The 22,380-nt window shown below is 39.3% G+C and overlaps 1 protein-coding gene across 1 annotated transcript; it reads left to right on the forward strand.

Annotated features, from left to right (window-relative positions):
- The first annotated feature begins 1,602 nt into the window (after positions 1 to 1,602).
- AMBN (ameloblastin) lies at positions 1,603 to 12,663 on the forward strand. The gene is made up of 11 exons (XM_061419239.1): positions 1,603 to 1,608; positions 2,006 to 2,074; positions 4,000 to 4,050; positions 5,344 to 5,391; positions 5,989 to 6,099; positions 7,548 to 7,787; positions 8,803 to 8,841; positions 9,113 to 9,172; positions 9,268 to 9,312; positions 9,708 to 9,752; positions 11,586 to 12,663. Exons 1-11 carry the CDS (start codon positions 1,603 to 1,605, stop codon positions 12,132 to 12,134), a joined length of 1,263 nt encoding a protein of 420 aa, XP_061275223.1. The 3' UTR covers positions 12,135 to 12,663.
- Positions 12,664 to 22,380: the final 9,717 nt, after the last annotated feature.

The following is a 22,380-nucleotide window of genomic DNA, read 5'->3' on the forward strand; positions in this document are numbered from 1 at the left end:
GCTTCCTTGAAGAGTGTGCTTACTCATCCTTTCTCAAGAAAGTAGTCGTAAATGCTTATCTCTACCACATCTGAAATCATACTTTTGGAAAGACAAGGAGGGGCAGAGAAATAGCAAAAGCAGCTAAAGTTCAATCCATATCTAAGACATTCTTATCTATTCACAGAGAAAATCCCATTCATGTTGATGTTGGCTGTTTACGTGACACAGATCTGACTTACTAACCTGGATGAATACTAAATGCCTGAAAATGGTTCTATCTAAAGAATGAACTGAGAGTAGTGCCCATGGACTCCATTGGTTCATGAGAATATCCTGATTTCTGTCCCTCTCCCTGCAATGACCAGGCACTAAAGGTTCACCTGAGGTGATTATTTCAGAGGGTCCAGCTGAAATTCTTTTGCAAAAGTTTGTCTATCTCTAGTCTATCATCTTCAGATATGAAAATATTTAGGAAACTCTGAGGAAAAAATCATAACATATTCATTATCCATCTAATGTTTTTATCCTCTCTTCCAGGCCCAGAAAGTTATATCAGTGTTTCCTTCTAGAGTGTGTGTATGTTGAGGGGAAAGGAGAGGATTTACTTTCACCACAACAAATATGAAGGTGAAACTCTTGAGAATACTGGCACTGGGTCACTAGCTTTACCTGAAGATTAAAAACCTACATGAAACAGATAATGGTCTATTTTACATATATTTCCCCTAGCTCACCAAAATGATTGTCTTCAGAGTTTATGTTCATTATTCCTTCACTGTCTCCCCTGCAATCGAGTTCTCTGAATAAATACAGGGGTTGAGTTACAATTAAAAATAATGAGACTCCACTGGGCCAGTATCCTTGCATGAAATAAAAGGGTGCAGGCTAATTGCAGGAGCAGAGCTGTTATAGTTTTTTTTCCTCCCATTGAGCTTCACTTTGATTGGTGGATTGGCACTTTAAATAAAGGTTTCAGGTCTTCCCTGAATGAGAGATACAGAGTGAGTCCCAGGCACAGTCCAGAAAAAATTTTTAGTCTTCTTTTCTTAGAACTATCTTGGTTGGCATCGCAAGGCAATGAGAGCACAGTGCATGCCAGCATTGAAGGTAAAATGTGATTTTATGATTTCCATGTGATTCCTGCAAGTTCTTTTCTCCTATCTCCAGGCAGCTTTTATAAAGAGGTTTTATCTTCATTTGTCACCATAAGCTGAATAATAGCTTATGGTGAACCATTATTAGCATGTTCCCAAGAAGACATGCCTAATACCCTTTCAGCTAAGGGAAAAAGACTTATCTTTTGACTTTTTTGTTATTTGTGATTATTAGTGACAGTATTAAATTTGGAAAGGTATAGAAAGTTGAGCAAATCTTCTGACTAGTCAGATTTCTGTTCGTGTAAATGTAAAGTGCCTTTTGAGTTCACAGAATAAATGAGAGATAATTCATTTTAGAAAGAGGAAAACTCTATTTAGAGGCATATTTTACACTAATATCAAAGGAAATTAAAATATTTAGTTCATTTTTATTTTTAAAAGATAATTTTTGGCATGGTTTCCTGGATAAGCTAAACATAGAATGGTATACCCTTTATACCTGCACATAAAGGTTTGTTATGAAATGACGGTTGGTTGTGTTACATTTTAAAATGTATTTCAAAATTTACTCTGGAAGCAAACAAAGTATAAAATTCTGTGACTCAAACTTTGTAGATGAACATTTCACATAGTGGAAGGGATTTTTTAATTCATAATATATTTTATGAAATGAAATTATAGAATATTCATGGAAGTGTTCCCACATGTTCATTTAGGTGGTAGCTTTGTTAAAAAAAATCATTTAGAAATTTTTAAATTCTTCCTCAATTCATTCTAAAAATTAGTTGTTTAGCAATATTTAGTTGTTTTGATTTTGAACCTAGTCGTTTGGAAAAGCAGAGATTTGGCTGATGGAAATATTGTCTTTAAACCATTCTGAGATAAAAATTCATCTGATTTGATTCTCCAATCCAACTCTGTTTCAGATCCCACTTTTCAAAATGAAGGACATGATACTGATCCTGTGCCTCCTGAAAATGAGTTCTGCAGTGCCGGTAAGTCAGTCCTCTGGGGGTACCCTCGTAGAGACATCACCAGACACGAGACAACACTGAAGGACCTAGCTGAGTGTCCACAAAGGGACTCATTGGGATTAATCCAGTAGTATCTTCCTATTGAGTGAAAAGTTATAGCTGCCTAGATGTCAGCCTTTACCATTCAAAAAGAAACTAAAAGTGAAAGTTGTAGATTCTCAGTCTATCTGATTCTTTGCAACCCCATGGACTATAGCATACTGCAAGGTTCCTTTGTCCATGGAATTCTCCAGGAAAGAATATTTCAGTGGATTACCATTCCCTTCTCCAGGGGATCTTTCCTGGAGATGGAACCTGGGTCTCCTGCATTGCACACAGGCTCTTTATCACTAAGCCACAGGGAAAAGCCTTACCAACCAAAAGCAATAGCCAAATATGTAATTTTCCTATTCACAAAGATATTTTAAATATTCCAAAGACAACTCCTATTATTCAACTCAGAGTTATAAGATGTATGTGGTCTCCAATGATGTCACAGCACAGATTTATTATCAACTACCTGCTATCATTATGAAAGTGAAATGGAAAAAAGAAATTTCTCCAAAAAAGTAAGGTACATCTTCTTCTTCATTTTTAAAAGAACAATATTAGCCAAATTTTCGTGATTACAAAACTGAGCTAAGTAATTCCATTTGAAGCTAGCAATTACCAACAGATTTGCTTTATAGGGAGATATTGTGTGAACGAAAGCTTAAGTTTCTTAAATGAAAACATGCCATGGCAATGGAGCTAATTGTGTGTTAGAGTCCTGCACGTGGCACATTCTCTCATATACTTAGATGATTTCATACTAATACCTTCCTTTGAGCACTGAACTACTCCCATCAATAGTATGTGATTCAGTTTACATGAAGACTTTATTCAGCTGCTACATGAATTTGGAAAACATTGACTAAGCACCTGCCATGAATCCAGCAACATGCTGGAATTGGAGACATGAAGATAAATGTGACGTGGTCTCTTGAGAACCCTGTAAGTGGCCTCAAATGAACTTTAAATATTTAAGTTTCTTGAGACAAAAGTTCTTTGGGTGTCTTAAACTATTTTGGAAAGGAGGGGTGGCAGTGAAAACTGATAACTAGGGTGAAAACCTCCATTCTACAGATAAAAAGTGTCTATGCCACTGCTCAGTGTGAATTTTAAATGAAAAAAGAAAACTGAAGTTGCCACCTTAGCTGACCTTTGTATGATACTGACACGGGGGTCACCTCAGCCACCAACCGTCAATCTAACACCTTGACACTCTTGGAACCTATGATGGTGCACAACTGTGTCAATCAGGTCCACTCCAAGAAAGTGGAGGATTTGCTTAGGATTGTCAACTGACTGCCTGCCCAATCAGATGTTCTTTTACTTCCCACTGGGGAAGATATCCTCTGTCTACATTCATGTAAATATTGTTCATTAATGCATGACTTAGATAAATAGAAGCAAAGTGTTCTTTGTCCTGTAGTTGAATATGTTCCTGTTACCTTATTTTCGTACTGGCCAAAAGAAGGGTCAACTCTCACATTCCCTAAAATTCTGAACAATTTGCTCACCACACACACATATCACTCTTTTTGCCTACACAGCTAACTTTTTTCTCTTCTTGGAGTATTTGCTACACATTTATAGCTCCTTTCCTTCTATCCATTTGCAAAACTGAATTATTTGGAGAAATTTGCACCATGACTCACATGATGGGATTTTCCGTGTGTTAAAAAGTAAGAAAGTGGATAAAATATGTTTAGAAAAATGTTCCTGAAATTCTTGCTCACAGAGGAAAACTATGTACTTGTGTGTTTTTCTATTTTAAATGTGTAAGGAAGTATCTCGTCATTAAAAAAAAAAGGGTGGTGAGTTTCTCTTGAAAGAGAACACCAATTATTCTTATTTCCATTTAGGCGTTTCCTCAGCAACCTGGGATACCAGGCATGGCTAGTTTGAGCCTTGAGGTATGTATTGTCAGAGTATTTACATACAATCATTACACTGGTTTGTTTCTGATAAGAGAGAAATACAAGAGCTGTTTCTCAGTTTGCTGAGCCAGAAGTCAGTGGTTGTCCTCCTGTGAAGTTCTAGAGAAGTTTATGACATTTATTAGAGCCTCACCTTATAATTTTACTGCAGTTTTAAATTTTTAGGTGTTTTGGGCTTTAGAACACCATCTGTATGCAAATCAAAGCAATACTAATATTTAATACTTAATACATTAATTAAAACACATTGTTCTGAATTCACAAATGGTTTATACTTAGTTCCTTCTCATTACAGTGTATGATAAAGTTCTGATGAGGAAAGTTTATCTTACAAAATTTAATTGTATATGAGGTCTGTAAACAGCATTAACACTGTAAGATGCTACCTCCTGCATAGACTCTGTTTGTCTTATTGCAGTTCTTATAACTAATATATACTCTGCTTAGAAAATCCCAGCAAAATAGAAATGTTTCAGGTATCACAGTAAAAAGTATACACAGTTAAGAATAGAAAAATGTTTATGAGATTACAAATTTTTCACAAGGTCTTAAAAATTTATTTATATCATGACAGTCTAAGGGTAATTGATACTTGTATGTGCTAGCTTTTTTCACATGGAAGCCAGTTTCATTGAGTTACTTTTTTTCTTACTTTCTAGCTTAACCTCAACTCAAAGCCTTCTAAACCTCTCCCCAGGAAAAAATGAAACTGACTTCCTGTAGAATTGGCAGCATTCTTGACCATCTGTCTAGATACTTACCATTTTCCCCAGTATTTTTTATATTTATTATTCTGAGGGCTTTTTTTTTTAATTTGGGAAAGAGGGTTGTTTTGTTTTGATTTGCTTTAGTTTGTTTGCCTGTGTGTGTGCGTGTTTTTTTTCCAAATGTCTCTTTGGGCTGGATTTGTAAAAGGCAAAGTAAATTAAATGGGAGGAAAAGAGTCAATGAGACAATGCCTTCATGATTACATTGATATTTCAGTTGAATGGGCTATTTTTCCATGTTTCAATATGACCTGCACTTAAATATTATCTCTTTTAATTAATGATAAAAGTAAGCTCACTATTTTAATAGCAATAATAACAACAATGGCAGAATCATGTTTAACATTTCCACTTTTTAGTGATGATTTGTGTCTCCTATCTTATTCAAATTGACCCACCCCAAACTTTGTCTTAATATTATAATATGTTGAAAAATCAATTGTGTCATACACAAAAGGAACATATGTGGCAAACACTAACTGAGTTTTCTTTTTCTTGATAGACAATGAGACAGTTGGGAAGCCTGCAGGGATTAAACCTGCTTTCTCAGGTAATCGTATTTTCAAATATTTCTTTTGTTTTGTTTTGTTTTTAATTTTATTTTATTTTTAAACTTTACATAATTGAATTAGTTTTGCCAAATATCAAAATGAATCCGCCACAGGTATACATGTGTTCCCCAAATATTTCTTATTGTAAATATTCATGGTATTTGTGGTAGTGATATTAGCAGCAGCATTGTAATTCATAAAATTTGTTTGTGAATAAACAATATCCTAACTACTAAAAGAGCAAAAAGGAACTGAAATAACCTACAACAAAATAAGGACCTAGGATGGGATAGGAGGAAAAAATAAAAATAATGTTGAATTTTCTTTAGTACAAAAAAAATTATTTTTTATATTATCATTTTTATTATACAGCCCAAAATATGAATGCTTCTTAAAAAGCAAAATCTCAAACAAGTTTATGGAAATATTGCAGACTGGCTCAGAATAGAAAGCAAATCTATTGGAAGACTTTATCCACATTAATGAATATCTCTCTTACTTTTGCTATTTCTGCACTTTCGGTGATCTTTTTAGAAAATGAAAACCAAGACAACACTGAAATATAATCATACAATTTTTTTCCTCCATGTCTTTAGTATTCAAGATTTGGCTTTGGGAAATCATTTAATTCTTTGTGGATGAATGGTCTTCTCCCACCACATTCCTCCTTCCCATGGATGAGACCAAGGGAACATGAAACTCAACAGGTAAGTTAGTTGCATCAACGTGTCTGAAACTTCAAGCTTTAAAATAATCCTCTACTTGCTTTCTCTAAATTGTCCTATACTAACCACAGACAGGTAACATTAATGAATACAAAAAAAAACCCAAGTAAAATAAATCAAAATCTATAACTGTTTTTAGACCTTAGGAAACTTTAAAATGAAATGGGGTCCAGAATTTCAACCCATTTTGTATATCTATTTCAAATGGGAAGTTATGGCTTCCAAAATAAAAGAGACCTATGTTAAAGATATAAATAAACTAGACTCAAAATGAAAGCAGGCTATATCCTGGAAAAATCTAATTTTAGTCAAGATTTCCTAAATACTAAAAGACACATTTAAAATGATGCCAAAGTCCTAGTTAAAACACCATGAGCCCTGTAGCAATTAATAAATATATTAATCAGTTAATTATTATTTATTTGGTGCCTAATAAATACATAAGCCAAACGATAGATTGGCTTTCACTCCACAGATTGGGAGTGAAAGTGAAGTCATTTAAGAATGGCTCTAATGTTTATGAAATTTCATATCAGATTAGGGGAAAAGACAAAACAACACATTACAAGGTGCTGAGTTGTGAGGTATAAGCAATGAATTAAGTGTAAGTACTAATGAAAGCCAGGAGTTTAGAGATGGGAAATGCTTGAAGAGGTAAATCAGAGTTCACACTGTGGTGAAACTTCTAAGCCACTTTGAAGTGGCTGCAACCAATTTAAAAATCATAGGGAACTATTCACAACAGGTCATTTCAAAGAGGAGCAACCAAGCATGGTTGCTTGAACAGGAAGCTTTGATTTCAGATGATTTTCCACAACAAACAGCATTACTGACCAAGCTACATTTAGTGGGACAGTAAATTATGTTAAGGGTGATTCTTTCTCCATATGATTATTTCCAAATTGAATTCATGATGCCAGAATTCAATTGATATTTTACTTGGTTATCTTTTCTCTTTCCAAAAAAAATTTATCATCTATCATGTGCCAGGAACTTAGAAGCTAGTTAAGTCCTGGAGCTATGAAGATAAATAAGACAGAGTATTCTGTATTAGTTGAATAAGGGATAAAGTCATGACATAAATCATTGTAATCCACTGAGAAGATGGTAACACAGAAATACACAGAGGCAGTTGGCGGAACCCAGAGGAGGAAATGGCTCATTCCACCCAGAAGTTCACATAGCTTCCCATCTACGTGAGCAGTGGTAGTCAGTCCCAGTGGAAGCAAAGGAGGTAGACACCTACCAGTCTTACCCAAATAACATTGCCTTTAAACAAATAGATGCTTTCTATGTAACACAACTTCACGGCAAGTCCCATAGACTCTCTTTCAAGTACAAAGTTCCCCAAGACCTTTCGCTTTAAAATTCTAGACCCCACAGTTCAGTGAGCCATCACTTCCTGACGCTCCTTTCAAATTTCTCTGCAGTATGAATATTCTTTGCCTGTGCATCCCCCACCTCTCCCATCGCAGCCATCCCTGCAGCCTCAACAGCCAGGACAGAAACCTTTCCTCCAGCCCACCGTTGTCACCTCCATGCAGAACGCAGTCCAGAAGGGCGTACCTCAGCCTCCGATTTACCAGGGACATCCGCCCTTGCAGCAAGCAGAGGGGCCGATGGTTGAACAGCAGGTGGCGCCATCAGAAAAGCCACCAACGACCGAGGTACCTCCTTTTCTCTGAAGTCCTGTCAGGATCATCCATTAACTTAGTGAATGAAAACCGATTTGCAGAGCACATTTAAATAATCAGAGCTTTGGGTATAATGAACGAAAATACAAATATGTGTCCGAGCAATTGACATATTTGGGAGTAGAACATAGATATCCATTCCTGCCCTCTCCCATCTGAGATGGGGGGTATGGGTTCTAAAAGATCCTGTTCCTATAAAACTGGTCTCTTAGTTGCAAAAGTGAAAGCTTTCACTGAAAATAGGATAGTCCAGGAAGTCCAGGCTTCCTATCATCAAGCTCTTTTTCAGTGCTAGAAGACTGAGAAGAGGGATTGATCTCTCAGCAGTGCAAGCAGTATTGGTGCATTACTATTTCTGTGTCTGGTAGCTGCTGTTTGTAGTGTAGTCGTTAAGTCATGTCAGACTCTTTGCGACCCCAAGCACACCAGGCTTCCCTGTCTCATGGGGTGAGATACTCCTATTTGGTGGTAGAGAAGACAATCAGGCGAAAGTACTGTGTGATAAAATACAGAAAAAAGCAATGGACAGAAAAGGAAGTTCCCATGTAACTAGTATGTTGCAGGCACTTAACATTCTCCAATATCATCCTGACTCCCATCCTATAAAGATAAATATAATCATCCTTTTTTAAAGAGAAAAAAACAGATACTGAGAGGTTATAAAATGTTCCCAGTATCACACAAAAATTAAGTGACAGGGCCAGGGTTCAAACCAACCTGGCAGGCTCTGATCCCAAAGTTCATTACTTTCTATGCTGCAATACCAAATTTGTGACAGACATGTCACATCCCCCTTCTGTGCACTTGAGTCCTGTCAGGAAGGGGCAATTGTAATCTTATAGGTTGTATCCTCCAAGCTGAAATGAAACTAAAAACATGGAAATTCACTTTAGATTGTTTATTTATGTAATCGTAAAAAGGATCAGAACCCTTTAAGTTCATTTTGTCTATTCTGATTGCTCAGTAATTTTAATATTTATCTGTAATGCAGCTACCAGGAATGGATTTTGCTGATCTACAAGATCCACCGGTAAGTACAAATCTCAATAAGATACTTTCTTGGGAAATACATCTCTATACTTTAAGGAAGAAGAGTAAAAAATTTTAATTGTCCCGTTTATTCATAAATATGAAGTATAATGGGTTGCTTTGTTTTCTTAAATATTAAACACTTAATATTTATCATAGTAATTCATCTGAAAATGTATTTCATATAACTCTGTAATGGGAAATGTCTGTAATGGGAGGTTTGCTGTGTTATAGCAAATATGAATTGCTTATTCTCTTTCTACCATTTAAAGATGTTTCCAATAGCCCATTTGATATCTCGGGGACCAATGCCACAAAATAAACCATCTCAGGTAAGTTTTTTTAACACCATTTCTCTGTTTGTAATTTATTTAAAAACTTCTCTCTTGGGAATGCATTATGTGATGATTATTGTATTTATATTTAGCTTTACCCAGGAATATTTTACGTGACCTATGGAGCAAATCAACTGGTAAGTCTTTATCCTATTTTAATTAAATGTTACCTTAGGAGATAATATTATAAAATCCAGGTCTCCAACAACAGATCCCATGTTTTCTGACTGCCGAAGTTAGCAACCGAAATGGCAAGGAGGCACAATTCCTATATGGATGATTCTGGCCAGGCATACAAACACACACACACACACAATGGCATTAAAGAAAAGGTAAATAAATTTTCTATCGGAATTATCCAAATTGGCTACATTTATTCAATAATGATTCATCTCTCCACTTTACTCCACCTCTGGACACAGCATTAATATTAAGGTTTGAGGAAAGACCAATTGACTTTTTTCTTGAGTATCTACAAAGATAATAGGAGTCAGCTGGTTCATAATATGATTCAGCGTTTCTTTTTGAACAGAACGCTCCTGCCAGACTTGGCATCATGAGCTCAGAAGAAATGGGGGTGAGTAATGTCTTCAAACTCTTCTTAAAACAGTGGCCAAGGGAGAACAGTCACAGATGACTGGCTGCAAGAGGCATTGGCCATGAGTGTAGCTGAATATACAACATGGGACTCAGGTTGTTCCACTCCAAAACCAAAAGCTGGATTCTGAAGCAGCATGCAAAGAATCATCACATTTCCCATATAACTGTTTCTGAGTGATGAGCATTCTTGCACATAGGATTTTGCCCCATTTCTTAAATGCACAGGAGCAATATCTCTTGAAAAGCCATCACTATTGAACAGCAAATGCTTCAAACCAAAAAAGAAACACACGGTTCATGAAGTTCCCCTTACTTCTCAGACCATTTAACCCCTCAAAACAACAAACTCAACAAAATAACAAATCGTTTAGACCTCAAAATTGAGAGATCAAAAATAAAAAAATTAACCAAATTTAAATTTTGATTATTGTAAAATTCCAAGTACATTAATGACTTAGGTCAAGTATATTCTTACTCTGTTATCATTATCCATGCATATTACAACTTTAAAATTTGAGATCAACAGACTCACAATTGGACTTTTTCTCTCAGAAATTTCTATGTTATATCTGTTAGAACACAAAACAAAACCATACTAAAGTAACAAACCATTATCAAATCACATCAAATTAATAAATACAGATCATATCAAATTAATAAATACACATTAGCATGCTATCACTAAAAGAAAATTCAAATCTCAAATTATTGAATGCCTTCTGTGAGTGAGACATGTAAAAAGACCCTCTGGAGATAAGTTAAATAAAATAAGGTTTCTGATCTCAAGGAGTTTACAGACTAATCAGTGGGAAAAATAGATACCAGAGCAGATAATGTGATAAAGGTCACAGCCCAGGGGTTCACAGTATCATCTCTGGAGGAGATGATGTGAAAATCTGAAAATGGAGAGCCATGAGAAGGTAAGAAGAAAAAGTACTGACTCTACATGACACAACATACGTAACTGACTCTACAAAACAGGTTGAAAATTCAAGTGACAATTTTCATTTTGTAATTTTATTTAACTTACTTATATTCTGCCTCAATCTTAAAAGATTTTCCTGTAGCTTATAAAAAAGACAATAAATATAACCCAAAAAACTGAAGATAGAATTTTAAAATGAGAGTCAAAATGAGAATACAGATATGTAAGTTATAAGGCCATGCACAACCATTGTAAGTAGCCCAAGATTTTGGTTCTGAAATGTTTTGCAACAAAGGGAAAAAAAGGAAACATGGTCAGTTCTAGAATTTTAACTGTCCACAGGAAGAAAATGTTACCATTTTTCCAGAGGAAGGAAGGAAGGAGGGGAAGAAGAATGAAAGAAGGAAGGAAGAAAAAATTTTAAAAGAAAAAATATTACATGGGGCTTTGCTTCATTAATTTGAGAGATACTGAGAAATGATATTGACAAGGTCCTCCAAAACTGCTCAACCAATTTAGGAATGGATCAGATTTATGTTTGTTTTACAATGGCATTGCACGTTTCAGCTGCTTATTGTCTTCTTAAAACTAAATTCAAACTACCTTTTGCCTGTAGACGTGGTTCTTCCCTACTTCCCTGCTTCTCTTCTTTCCTTTCAGCAAACATTCAAAGGGTCTTCATCTCCCTTTCAAAGAAGTGAGCGCCCCACTCAGAAAAATGCAGAAGTCAATTTAGTGAGAAATGTGCTTATGCAAAGCTGTCAGCCAATTCCCTGTTCCCTATCAGTTTTTTTTGTGGCTTCTCAGTGAATTTGACCAGGTATAATTGCATGGTATAGTTAACAGTATGTGACAATAGTGTCTTTGGTAAATGGTTTTTTCCAGGGAGGAAGAGGAGACCCCCTGGCCTATGGAGCCATATTCCCAGGATTTGGAGGCATGAGGCCCAGGCTTGGAGGGATGCCCCACAACCCAGACATGGGTGGGGACTTTACTCTGGAATTTGACTCCCCAGTCGCTGCAACCAAAGGCCCGGAGAAGGGAGAAGGAGGTGCACAAGACTCCCCTGTGCCAGAGGCCCACCTAGCCGATCCGGAAAGCCCAGCTCTCCTTTCAGAGCTAGCACCTGGTGCCCTAGAAGGGCTTCTTGCTAATCCTGAGGGCAATATTCCCAACCTGGCAAGGGGCCCTGCAGGGCGCAGCAGGGGATTCCTTAGGGGAGTCACCCCAGCAGCTGCCGACCCACTGATGACCCCTGGATTAGCTGAGGTTTATGAGACCTACGGTGCTGATGAGACCACAACTCTGGGTCTCCAGGAAGAAACGACTGTGGACTCCACAGCGACCCCTGACACTCAGCACACATTGATGCCAAGAAACAAGGCCCAGCAGCCCCAAATCAAGCATGATGCGTGGCATTTCCAAGAGCCCTGAGAGTCTGGAGATATCGGCTACTTTCTGTATGCACAAGCTCCCCAGCTTTGTCCCCATAGCATATCTGTTTGCAAAAACACTTATTACCCTTCTGCAGCAAAGGCATTAAAAGTGCTAAGCACATATTAATAAATACAAGTGGCTAGAAATAGTGTAGGTCCCCTTCTTGCTTTCATTCTCTTATTGAAATAAAATGTGCCGCCTGTCTCTGTGATTTAGAAATACTATTAATAACATCAGAGCAAGTCAAAGGGTCTCTGCATTTGAAAATCACTGTTTCTTAGCTATCTTGGCATTACAGAATTTCTCCCGCTAGCATGACACTGTTATATCCAGGAAATGTGACACTACTTTGGAAATTTTTCTTTAAGCAAAGGCACATATTCTTAGAATTATAAGTTATTTCATTCAAACGTTATTAAATGGGGACTGGTCAACAATCCCTGACTGGTATTACTGGGTTTGGTTTACTGGATTTAAAATTCTCATTTGTAGAGTATTTTATTTAATCTAGTAAAAACATCTAGCCTATTTTAAATAAAGAATTTTTCTCACTGAAAATATCAGGAATTATACGCTTATTATTTACATATATTTAAATGGTTAAGAGAAGCATACTCATGCCCTGCCTTTGCTACTCTTTAACTCATTTTATTCAACTTGTTTTCCTTTCCTGGCAAGTTTATTGAGTATCTACTGATGCCCTCAGCACTGTGCTAGGGAACAGGGACACAGACAGCCCCTTCCTCTGAGCTTTCAACAGGGGTGATTGACAAGTAGACAAACAACCACAGTAATAACAAAAATCTGGTGGTTCAGATGGTAAAAAATCTGCCTGCAATGAGGGACACCCGGGATCGATTCCTGGGTGGGGAAGATTCCCTGGAGAAGGGAATGGCAACCCACTCCAGTATTCTTGCCTGGAGAATTCCACGGACAGAGGAGCCTGCCAGACTACAGTCCATGGGATCAAAAGAAATGGACACAACTGAGAGACTAACACACACACACACACACGCAATAACAAAAACAGCCACTCAAGGCCAAACTTGAGTACTTTACATGTATTATCTCTCAACAGCCCTGCAGATTAGATACCCCCAACCCCCCAACACATATGAAAAGTGCTATAACAAGATCAAGTACAGAGTACCCGGAACCACAGAGATTAGGGCATCATCAGGCTAAGGTTAGAGTATGCGAGGGGCTGGGAGGGAATCACACAAGTTTTCTCAGAACAGTATTGAAAGCATCTGCAGAACGGGGCCTCCGAGAGGAAGAAGACCAAGAGTCATGTGGGCATCATGTGAGAATTAGCTCATTTCTGTGAAACATAATGTGGAAAAAAGGAACCCAGATAATGATCAGTACTTGTCACCAAAGCTAGGGTTGTATCAGCCAGGGCTACTTCTGTAAATCAAGAGGTTCCAAGGCCAGATCTGAAAAGGCACCTTACCCCTAAAAAGTAGCCTACTCCCTCATTCTCTCCATTTCCTCTCAAGATGCCCAGACCAGGCCTCAGAGTCTGTGCAACTCAGATTCCCCTCCATCTCTTGTGGAGATTTTGGAGAATAAGCCAAGGAAAAGAGCCCTGAGATGCCTCCTCACCTGGGCTATTTCAAGAGCCTTAACAGGACCATGCAGCCACTTCTTATTTCCTCCCTCTCTTCAGGCAGAGCTCTTATTTCCTCCCTCTCTTCAGGTGAGCTAGGCTCACCCCCACTCCATGGGTTGGAGCTGAAGGAGAGATGCAGGGGATAAAAATTCAGTTTGTGTCCCATAGTGGCTCTGGCAAAAGTGCAAGGATAAGAGAATGACAGCCATGGTAGCCAGCAGACACCCACTGAGACCAACCTTAGCATTCCCGTCTCCTAGAAACCAATGCCATTAAAGACAGGTATGAGTTCAAACCTTGACATCACATCTATTATCTATGAGTCTTTGAAAGTGAGACTTTGTCTCTCTGCTCCTGTGTTTTCGTGTCCCTAAGGGAGTCAGAGTGCAACTCACCTCACAGGGTTGCTGTGAGAACCAAATGAAATAAAGTCCACAAACAAAATTGCCACATCATAGTAGTTTCCTTCTTTTCCTACTGATCCTTTTCATAAGGAGAACCTAACAAAACAGCTTCAGTAATAGTGGGTAAATGGAATATTCCCATGATCTGATGAAACTGTGCTTTTCCATTCACACTCCATACCTACCCCTTTTGTCCTTCTTTGGAATTCAGAGCAAGCATTTACAAGATCACATATGCTGGTTTCCCTGATAAATACTGTCATATAACAGGCTCAAAGTTGGTCTCTGCTATTGGCAGGTGGGCACTTAATTGTGTTAATAGTTAGATCAACTTTGACAAGGGGGATACCAGGTTTTTGATACCATACCACCATGGTCACTTTAAGCACCAGTCCATGAGCAAACACCAAGGTGGGTTCAATATACCCCACAGGAGGAGCCATCTTAATTACTGAGAATTTCCTCCACTATCACTCCCCTCAACTGGACATTTACCTAAGAAATAAATATCTTCCTACTATAGCCCATTCTAAAACATTTAAGTAGCCTGCCTTCTAGACATCCTTATTAGTAATTGTCCAGTTTGGTTCTTTCTGACTCCTTGAGCAGCTGACCAGTCTGGTGTTGACCCTGAGTTGGTATTGATCTATATCTCAAACCATTTGTCCTTCCACACATAAGAGACACCAGATATACTATTTGGAGTTCTGTCTACTCGGTGGGCTTGTACGGTATTTACTGTACACTTCCAGCTGATGCTAGAGTACAAAAATCCATAAACCAGGCACACACTCCTTCCTATCCATTAATTGATCATATATACGTTAGTCATAATTGATTCTCCAAATTAGGACACTTTTGACAATGAAAAGTGGTGTCATGAATGATGAATAATGCAGACAACAGGTATAAACCAGTACTACCTAGGGCAAACCTGGATATCTGCTTATTCTAGTCATACAGAACTCCCCATGAAACCACATGTATGGATTGAGGGAAAGGCATCAAGTTATAAAGAGGAAGTATATGAAAGTCTGAACCTGTTGCTTGCACAAATTACTTGAGGCCTTCGAATCTGCTAAAACCTGATCATTTTCATTTATGATGGATTACTTCTGTTTATACTGTTTTATGGTTCAACGGATCATAAACCGCCTAATTCAGGATGAGTAACTCAAATAGCATAATCACTTGGCATCCCCAGGTCAGCACATTGGGTCTATTAGGGTCCAGGAGCAAGGCAAGAACTTCTTTTCACAAAGAAAACCCTAAGGCTCCACGCTCTTATTCTCCTGTCAGGGCTTTGCAGAGGTCCCATAAAGCCTCAGATACTTCCATGGGCCCCTGAGTCATATGTCATAATGCACACGTGACACAGAAGCTTATGCTACTGTATGTACCCCTTTCTTGACCTAGTTCAGTTCACTCAGTTGTGTCCGACTCTTTGCGACCCCATGAATCACAGCACGCAAGGCCTCCCCGTCCATCACCAACTCCCAGAGTTTACTCAAACTCATGTCCATCAGATCAGTGATGCCATCCAGCCACCTCATCCTCTGTCACCCCCTCCTTCTGCCCCCAATCCCTCCCAGCATCAGGGTCTTTTCCAGTGAGTCAACTCTTCGCATGAGGTGGCCAAAGTATTGGAGTTTCAGCTTTAGCATCAGTCTTTCCAATGAACACCCAGGACTGATCTCCTTTAGGATGGACTGGTTGGATCTTCTTGCAGTCCAAGGGACTATTTCCCTGATGGCTCAGACAGTAAAGCATCTGCCTACAATGCAGGAGACCGGAGTTCAATCCCTGGGTCGGGAAGATCTCCTGGAGAAGGGAATGGCAACGCACTCCAGTATTCTTGCCCCCCCCAAAAAAAAGGGGCTCAAAGAAGTATTTTAATTTTCTTTCTTGACCTAAGTCCCACTCAAAACTGGCCACCTTTCAAGCCATACACTATGTAGTATATGTTGTCCTTAAAACACACACACACACAAAAAACAAAGCATTGTGCTTCTCTCATCTTGCCCAGTGGTGCAAGCTGCCTCAACTTGCATTTTGCTTTAGCTATCTTGACATGTCCCATGCTCCTAGGCCTCTAGAAATGGCAGGAGCCCCATAAACTTTTCCAGTATTTATCTTCCACCTTCTGGCTTGATTCTTCATGCTAATCAAAACTTGTGGCATTGTGTTTTCAATGGAATGGACTAGCATGGTTTCCAGTGGGATTTGAAGATGATCAAGGACGCTCAGGACTATTTTATGATGGATTACAAGAGAGGTGACACAGGCCTGGGGCAAGACAGTTTAAGTCTTTATTGTCCCTGCCCTTTAAAAGTAAATTGTTTCTGATTTTTCTTACTGATTGGAATAGAAAGAAAGCATCTGCCAGATCAATAACCACATATGACATGCCATGGGCTATACTAATTCATTCCAATAAAGCTACCACATCTAGAACTCAAGCTACAACTGGTATCACCACCTGATTGATTTTGCAATAATCCACTGTGTCCCCATAATCCATGTAGCATTTGCATCAGCCAAACAATTGAGTTAAATGGGGATGTGGTAGGTCATCTTCACTTCCCTTTATCTCTCAAGCCTTCAGTGGTGATACTAATTGCTATCATTCTCCCTACAGGTCTTACCATCTTGTCAAGGGGATTGGAGGAAGCAATACAGTTCTAGGAGCTTCCTTCCACTTGGCCTGTCCTACCATTATAGATGAATTCCACTGGAATTCTGTCAATCACTAGGCATATCTCCTCTGACTATACATTCTGGGTCTGGGGAAGTAACCACAAGATAGAGTCATTGAACACCACCCCCCCCCCCCACTATTAGATGGATGTGGACCAATTCTGTCTCTCGTCTGATTTCCAAAGCTTTAATTGGCAAACTGTTAGGCTTTTCAGGTTCAGAACCACTGTCTAATAACTTCCAGAAAGCCTGGGTATTTCTCTTCCCCCACTCCACTCTATACAGTTACCATAGTAAACTGCTTCTAGTCTCTCCAGAGAAGACCTAGGGAAACTTCCATAATATACATACACGGTCTTTCTCACAGAGACCTTGTCTCCCCTCAGATAAGGGGCTCCAGGTCTGGGAAGTAGGTAAGGGAATGTGAATTCTACTGTGGTGACTTGAGTTAGGCTCAGTGAACCTAGAAACTTACCTTTTTATGCCAAGCAGCACCTTAACAGGATGTCCATAGATTGTTTTCTAGAGACTGATGATCTTTTAGTCACCACAACATATCCCTGCTGGTCAAAGCATCCTGACTACCATTCCATCCTGTGACTTAGTGTGGTAATTGCACCCTCCTTGTCTCTGAGAGACTTGGCCTCTATTATTTCAGAATCCTATATTTCCCATTGATATTCCAAAGCAGCAACCTCCATCATTATACCTGCCCTGCTCCTGCTACTGCTAAGTCATTCAGTTGTGTCCAACTCTTTGCAACCCCATGGACTGTAGTCCACCAGGTTCCTCTGTCCATGGGATTTTCCGGGCAAGAATACTGGAGTGGATTGCCATACCCTTATCCAGGGCATCTCCCACCCCAGGGATTGAATTCATGCCTCCTGCGACTCCCAAATGGGAGGCAGGTATTTTACCATTGAGTCACCAGGGAAGCCATCATATCTGCCCTACAGAGGATAAAACCACAGAGCTCTCCACAATGCCTTAAGTCAAGGAAGGGTCTTCTAGGCCCTTCTGAGTGGAGAAGGGTTGGGAATAAATCTGGAATGGTAAACACAATGGACCCATTACACCAACACCTGGCATTACACCAATGTGTCTTACATGTGGCATGCCTGCCATCAGTGTAAAGAAGCGAAACTGAAAGTATTAGTCGCTCAGTCGTGTCCAATTCTTTGAGACTCCATGGACTGTAGCCCATGAGGCTCCTCTGTCAATGGCAATTTCAGGCAAGAATACTGGATTAAATTGCCATACCCTTCTCCAAGGGATCTTCCTGAACCAGGGATCAAACCTGGGTCTCACACATTGCAGGCAGACTCTTTACCATTTGAGCCACCAGGGAAGCCCAAGACAATAATTTTTATGTAGCACATGAATAAATGTATTTACATCAAGTGATGATGATTTTTCATTTATAGATGCAAAAATGAAGTTTCTTTTAAGATAAATTTTGTATAATAGGCTCCATGCTCACCTACCTCAGTTGAACTACTGACTCACATTTGTTTCTTTATATGACTTTTTAAGTGTTAAAAAATTTTAAATTAAAAATAGTACAGATTGGTGGCACTAGTGGTAAAGAACCCACCTGCCAATGCAGGAGACATAAAAGATGCAAGTTCGATCCCTGGATAGGGACGATCCCCTGGAGAAGGGCATGACAACCCACTTCAGTATTCTTGCCTGGAGAATCCCATGGACAGAGGAATCTGGCAGGCTACAGTCCATGGGGTAGCAAAGAAACTGAATGACTTAGACAGAAATGTCTAAGACATGACTGAAATGACTTAGCACGGACAGATTAGGGTAGGATACAGCAACAATTACAAAGGCAATTGTACATAAATGACTATATACGTGAACAAAGTTTAGAAAAACACTGACTTAATTCAGTCTTTGCATTTATAGGCAAGGGGTCTCGTGCCCAGAACTATAATGTCTTTTTTCAAACTTTATTTGCATTAGAGGTTAAAAATACAAGCCTTCAAATTTCCCCTCGGCTCTCACACAGACTAGACTCTCCACAGCATTCAAGCATTCATTTGAGAATGTAATGAAAGCTGTGAAATGAAGACTCTTTGAGAGTCTATTGGACTGCAAGGAGATCAAACTAGTCAATCCTAAAAGAAATCAGTCCTTAATATTCATTGGAAGGACTGATGCTGAAGCTGAAGCTCCAATACTTAGGCCACCTGATATGAAGAACTGAAAAGACCCTGATGCTGGGAAAGATTGAAAGCAGGAGGAGAAGAGGATGACAGAGATGAGATGGTTGGATGGCATCACCAACTCAAAGGACAAGAGTTTGAGCAAACTCCAAGAGTTGGTGATGGACAGGGAAGCCTGGCATGCTACAGTCTATGGGGTCACAAAGAGTCGGACACAACTGAGTTATTGAACTGAACTGAATATTCATAAAATTCTGCCTACAATTTCAGTGATTACTCAGACAGCCTACATTCATTACTCAGACAGCCTACTAATCATTCAAATACTACCAGTATGTGGTATTGTATGAGTGGAGGCAAATATTCAAACTGACCCAGACTCACAGTCTGAATTTTTCAGAACTTGAAAATACTTTCTTTGGGAAAGTAACTGTCAAACACATGAAAGAAAGCTCTGAATTCCTAGGAGTGTTCAGCTTCCATCCAAAACTGCTCACACAGAAAGAAAGAAAGAAAGCGAAGTTGCTCAGTCATGTCTGACTCTTTGAGACCCCATGAGTTGCAGCACATCAGGCCTCCCTGTCCATCACCAACTCCCGGAGTTTACTCAGACTCATGTCCATCGAGTTGGTGATGCCATCCAACCATCTCATCCTCTGTCGTCCCCTTTTCCTCCTGCCCCCAATCCCTCCCAGCATCAGTCTTTTCCAATGAGTCAGTTCTTCGCATGAGGTGGCCAAAGTATGGAGTTTCAGCTTTAGCATCATTCCTTCCAAAGAATACCCAGGACTGATCTCCTTTAGAATCGACTGGTTTAGACAGTTCCTTTCTTCCATAAACACTGGAGACTGGAGGGAGGTGGGAATACCTGCAACCACACTCCACAGAACCAGACGCTAGAAACAAAATTCCCAGTTTTGAGAAGTAATCATTACAAAGTTGCCTGTCATCATATCTTTTGCTGATGCCTTCAGCTCTCTCCCTGCACTTTCATCTTTCACAGGTCTCAGCACTTTTCTGCCAACAGACCCCCACATAACCACCAGTTTGATAATGACTTAAAGATAAGCTATGTGAGCACAGTGAAGGAAATGACTGTGGGCTTTCCAGACTGAACCAGGATTTACATTCTAATTTATTCACAAACTAGAAATGTAGTGGGGAGGGGGCTGTTATTTTAAAGATGTGTTTAGAAAAACTGACATAAACAAGTTAGTCCTGGAGATATGTGTCTAGCACAGGTTGGACATTATTTTAATATGAGCCTGGCGGGCTACAGTTCATGCCGTCACAGAGTCAGTCACGACTGAGTGACTGAGCAACTGCGCACAAACGCACAGGGCTATGCTACTTCCATGAAGCAAGGAAAGCTAAGTGCCATAAGATGAAGCTACAGCATCACTACAGGTTGCAAGCTTGGGGGGAAAAAAAATGGAAGACAGAAAGTCAGAAACCCTGAGACTGTCCCTCTGTCCTGGATCTCTGAGGCTTACTTTTATACCTATCCTAAAGCCAAGTATGCCAAGCCAGCTACTTCCAAGATAAGTTTATGAAACATGTGGGTGTCGAACATGTAGCATTTGTTTCCTTTGTGCAGTTTTAAAAATTTTAGTATCAAGTACATATTTTTGTGAAAGATCCTGTGCAGGTGCTGAGGGTGGTCATCCATCTCAGTTTGCTAGAAAGCATGTTTGTCCAACAAAGACCCAAGTGAACACCACACACTAAGCACTGTTTTAGGCACTGCAAAAACAACAGTAAAGGGAACACCAAATCTGTGACATGACTTCAAGTAATGATAAGCCCTGTGATGAAAGCTAAAACAGGGTAAGGGAAGAAAGAGGAAGGAGAGACTATGGGGCGGTTAAGGAGAGCTCCCTGAGGAGGTGACACTTGAATTTCAAAACTGAAAGCTCCTTAAAGAACAACTAAGTCAAACACATACATTAAAATTTTAAAAATAAAACACTGAACACCAGAAGGTTAAAACTTGCTCAAGGTTACACAAGGGCTTCCCAGATGGCTCAGTGGTAAAGAATCCATCTGCCAATCCAGGAGCTGCAGGAGACACAGGTTCAGTCCCTGAGTCAGGAAGATCCCCTGGAGAAGGGAATGCCTACTCACTCCAGGATTCTTACCTGGGAAATCCCATGGACAGAGAAGCCTGCCTGGTGGGATATAGTCCATGAGTTCGCAGAAAGGCAGACACAACTGCAGTGACTTAGCTCCCGCACGCATACACACACATACACACACACACACACAAGGTTACACACAGACGAATGTGGGATCTACAAATAGAAGCCAGCCAGACCAAGGTATTCCCAGTCTGGGATTCTGTGCTACCATCTGCCCCATTTTAAAGCACCTTCTCAGTCTTGGTGTTGCACAGGCAGAAGGAAACGTGTGAATTGACCCTGACCTCATGCCTGGGTTTCATTAGACAGCAGTATGGCACAGTAGTTTAAACACAAATTCTGCTCTTCCTGGTTTGTGACTCCATTCTTTCATAATTCTGTGCCAGAGCTTCCTTATATGAAAACAAAACAGACAAGGCTAAGAAAGGTAATCAAATTCAACATGTTAGAACACACAATGGTGACTTGCATATTAGAACTCCATAAATATTAATACTAGGAATTACTGTGCTTTTTAGAACTACTAATATGTATAGCATTGCCTATCATTACAATTGTAATGAACAAATTATTTGTGTAATATTTGTTTAAGATCTGTCTCCCCCCATCAGCCCATAAGCTTTCTGATGATAGGGCTATTTGTTTTGTTTACTTCAGTGTCTCCAGATGCTAGAATGGTACCTGACTCAGAATATGGACTTGATAAATATTTACTGAATAACTTAATGAATTAAAATGCATAATTGCTATAGATTTTGGAAAAGAAAGCAAAATTGGTAAGAATCTTGCCAGTAAAAACTGCTGTTGCACATTTTTACTTAATGAGTCTTAATTTAGACTCACTATTTATTGCCACAAGAGAAGGCTTTAGTAAGCAATAGCCTAACTCATTTCGTATGAGCAGCTATGTCAATATGGTCCCCTACTTTATACTACCCAGAATTACTTATCACAAGAGTCCAGTTCAGTTAAACCTCCGCAATTGGACTTCATTCATTCAGCCAACACATTTTGAGCACCTACTAGGCCCTGGTACTGCGCTAGCCCACTAGAGACACAATGATACCAAGATGAGTAGGTCACTCAGATGCTGCTGTAAATGCTGCTACTTAGACAAGGACTCAAAGGAAAAGCTGACTCTGCAGGGAGTGAAGGAGGAAGTGGCACAAAGAAGGGTATTTTTGAGCTGGCTCTGAAAAAATACAGAGCTTTCTAAGT

Source organism: Bos javanicus, chromosome 6 (assembly GCF_032452875.1).
Source record: "Bos javanicus breed banteng chromosome 6, ARS-OSU_banteng_1.0, whole genome shotgun sequence".
Taxonomy (NCBI): domain Eukaryota; kingdom Metazoa; phylum Chordata; class Mammalia; order Artiodactyla; family Bovidae; genus Bos; species Bos javanicus.

Excerpts from the sequence above, each read along its gene's own strand:
- AMBN (XM_061419239.1), top strand. Across the intron at positions 9,173-9,267 it reads CACAAAATAAACCATCTCAG|CTTTACCCAGGAATATTTTA; the intron begins GTAAGTTTTTTT and ends ATTTATATTTAG. Across the intron at positions 9,313-9,707 it reads CCTATGGAGCAAATCAACTG|AACGCTCCTGCCAGACTTGG; the intron begins GTAAGTCTTTAT and ends CTTTTTGAACAG.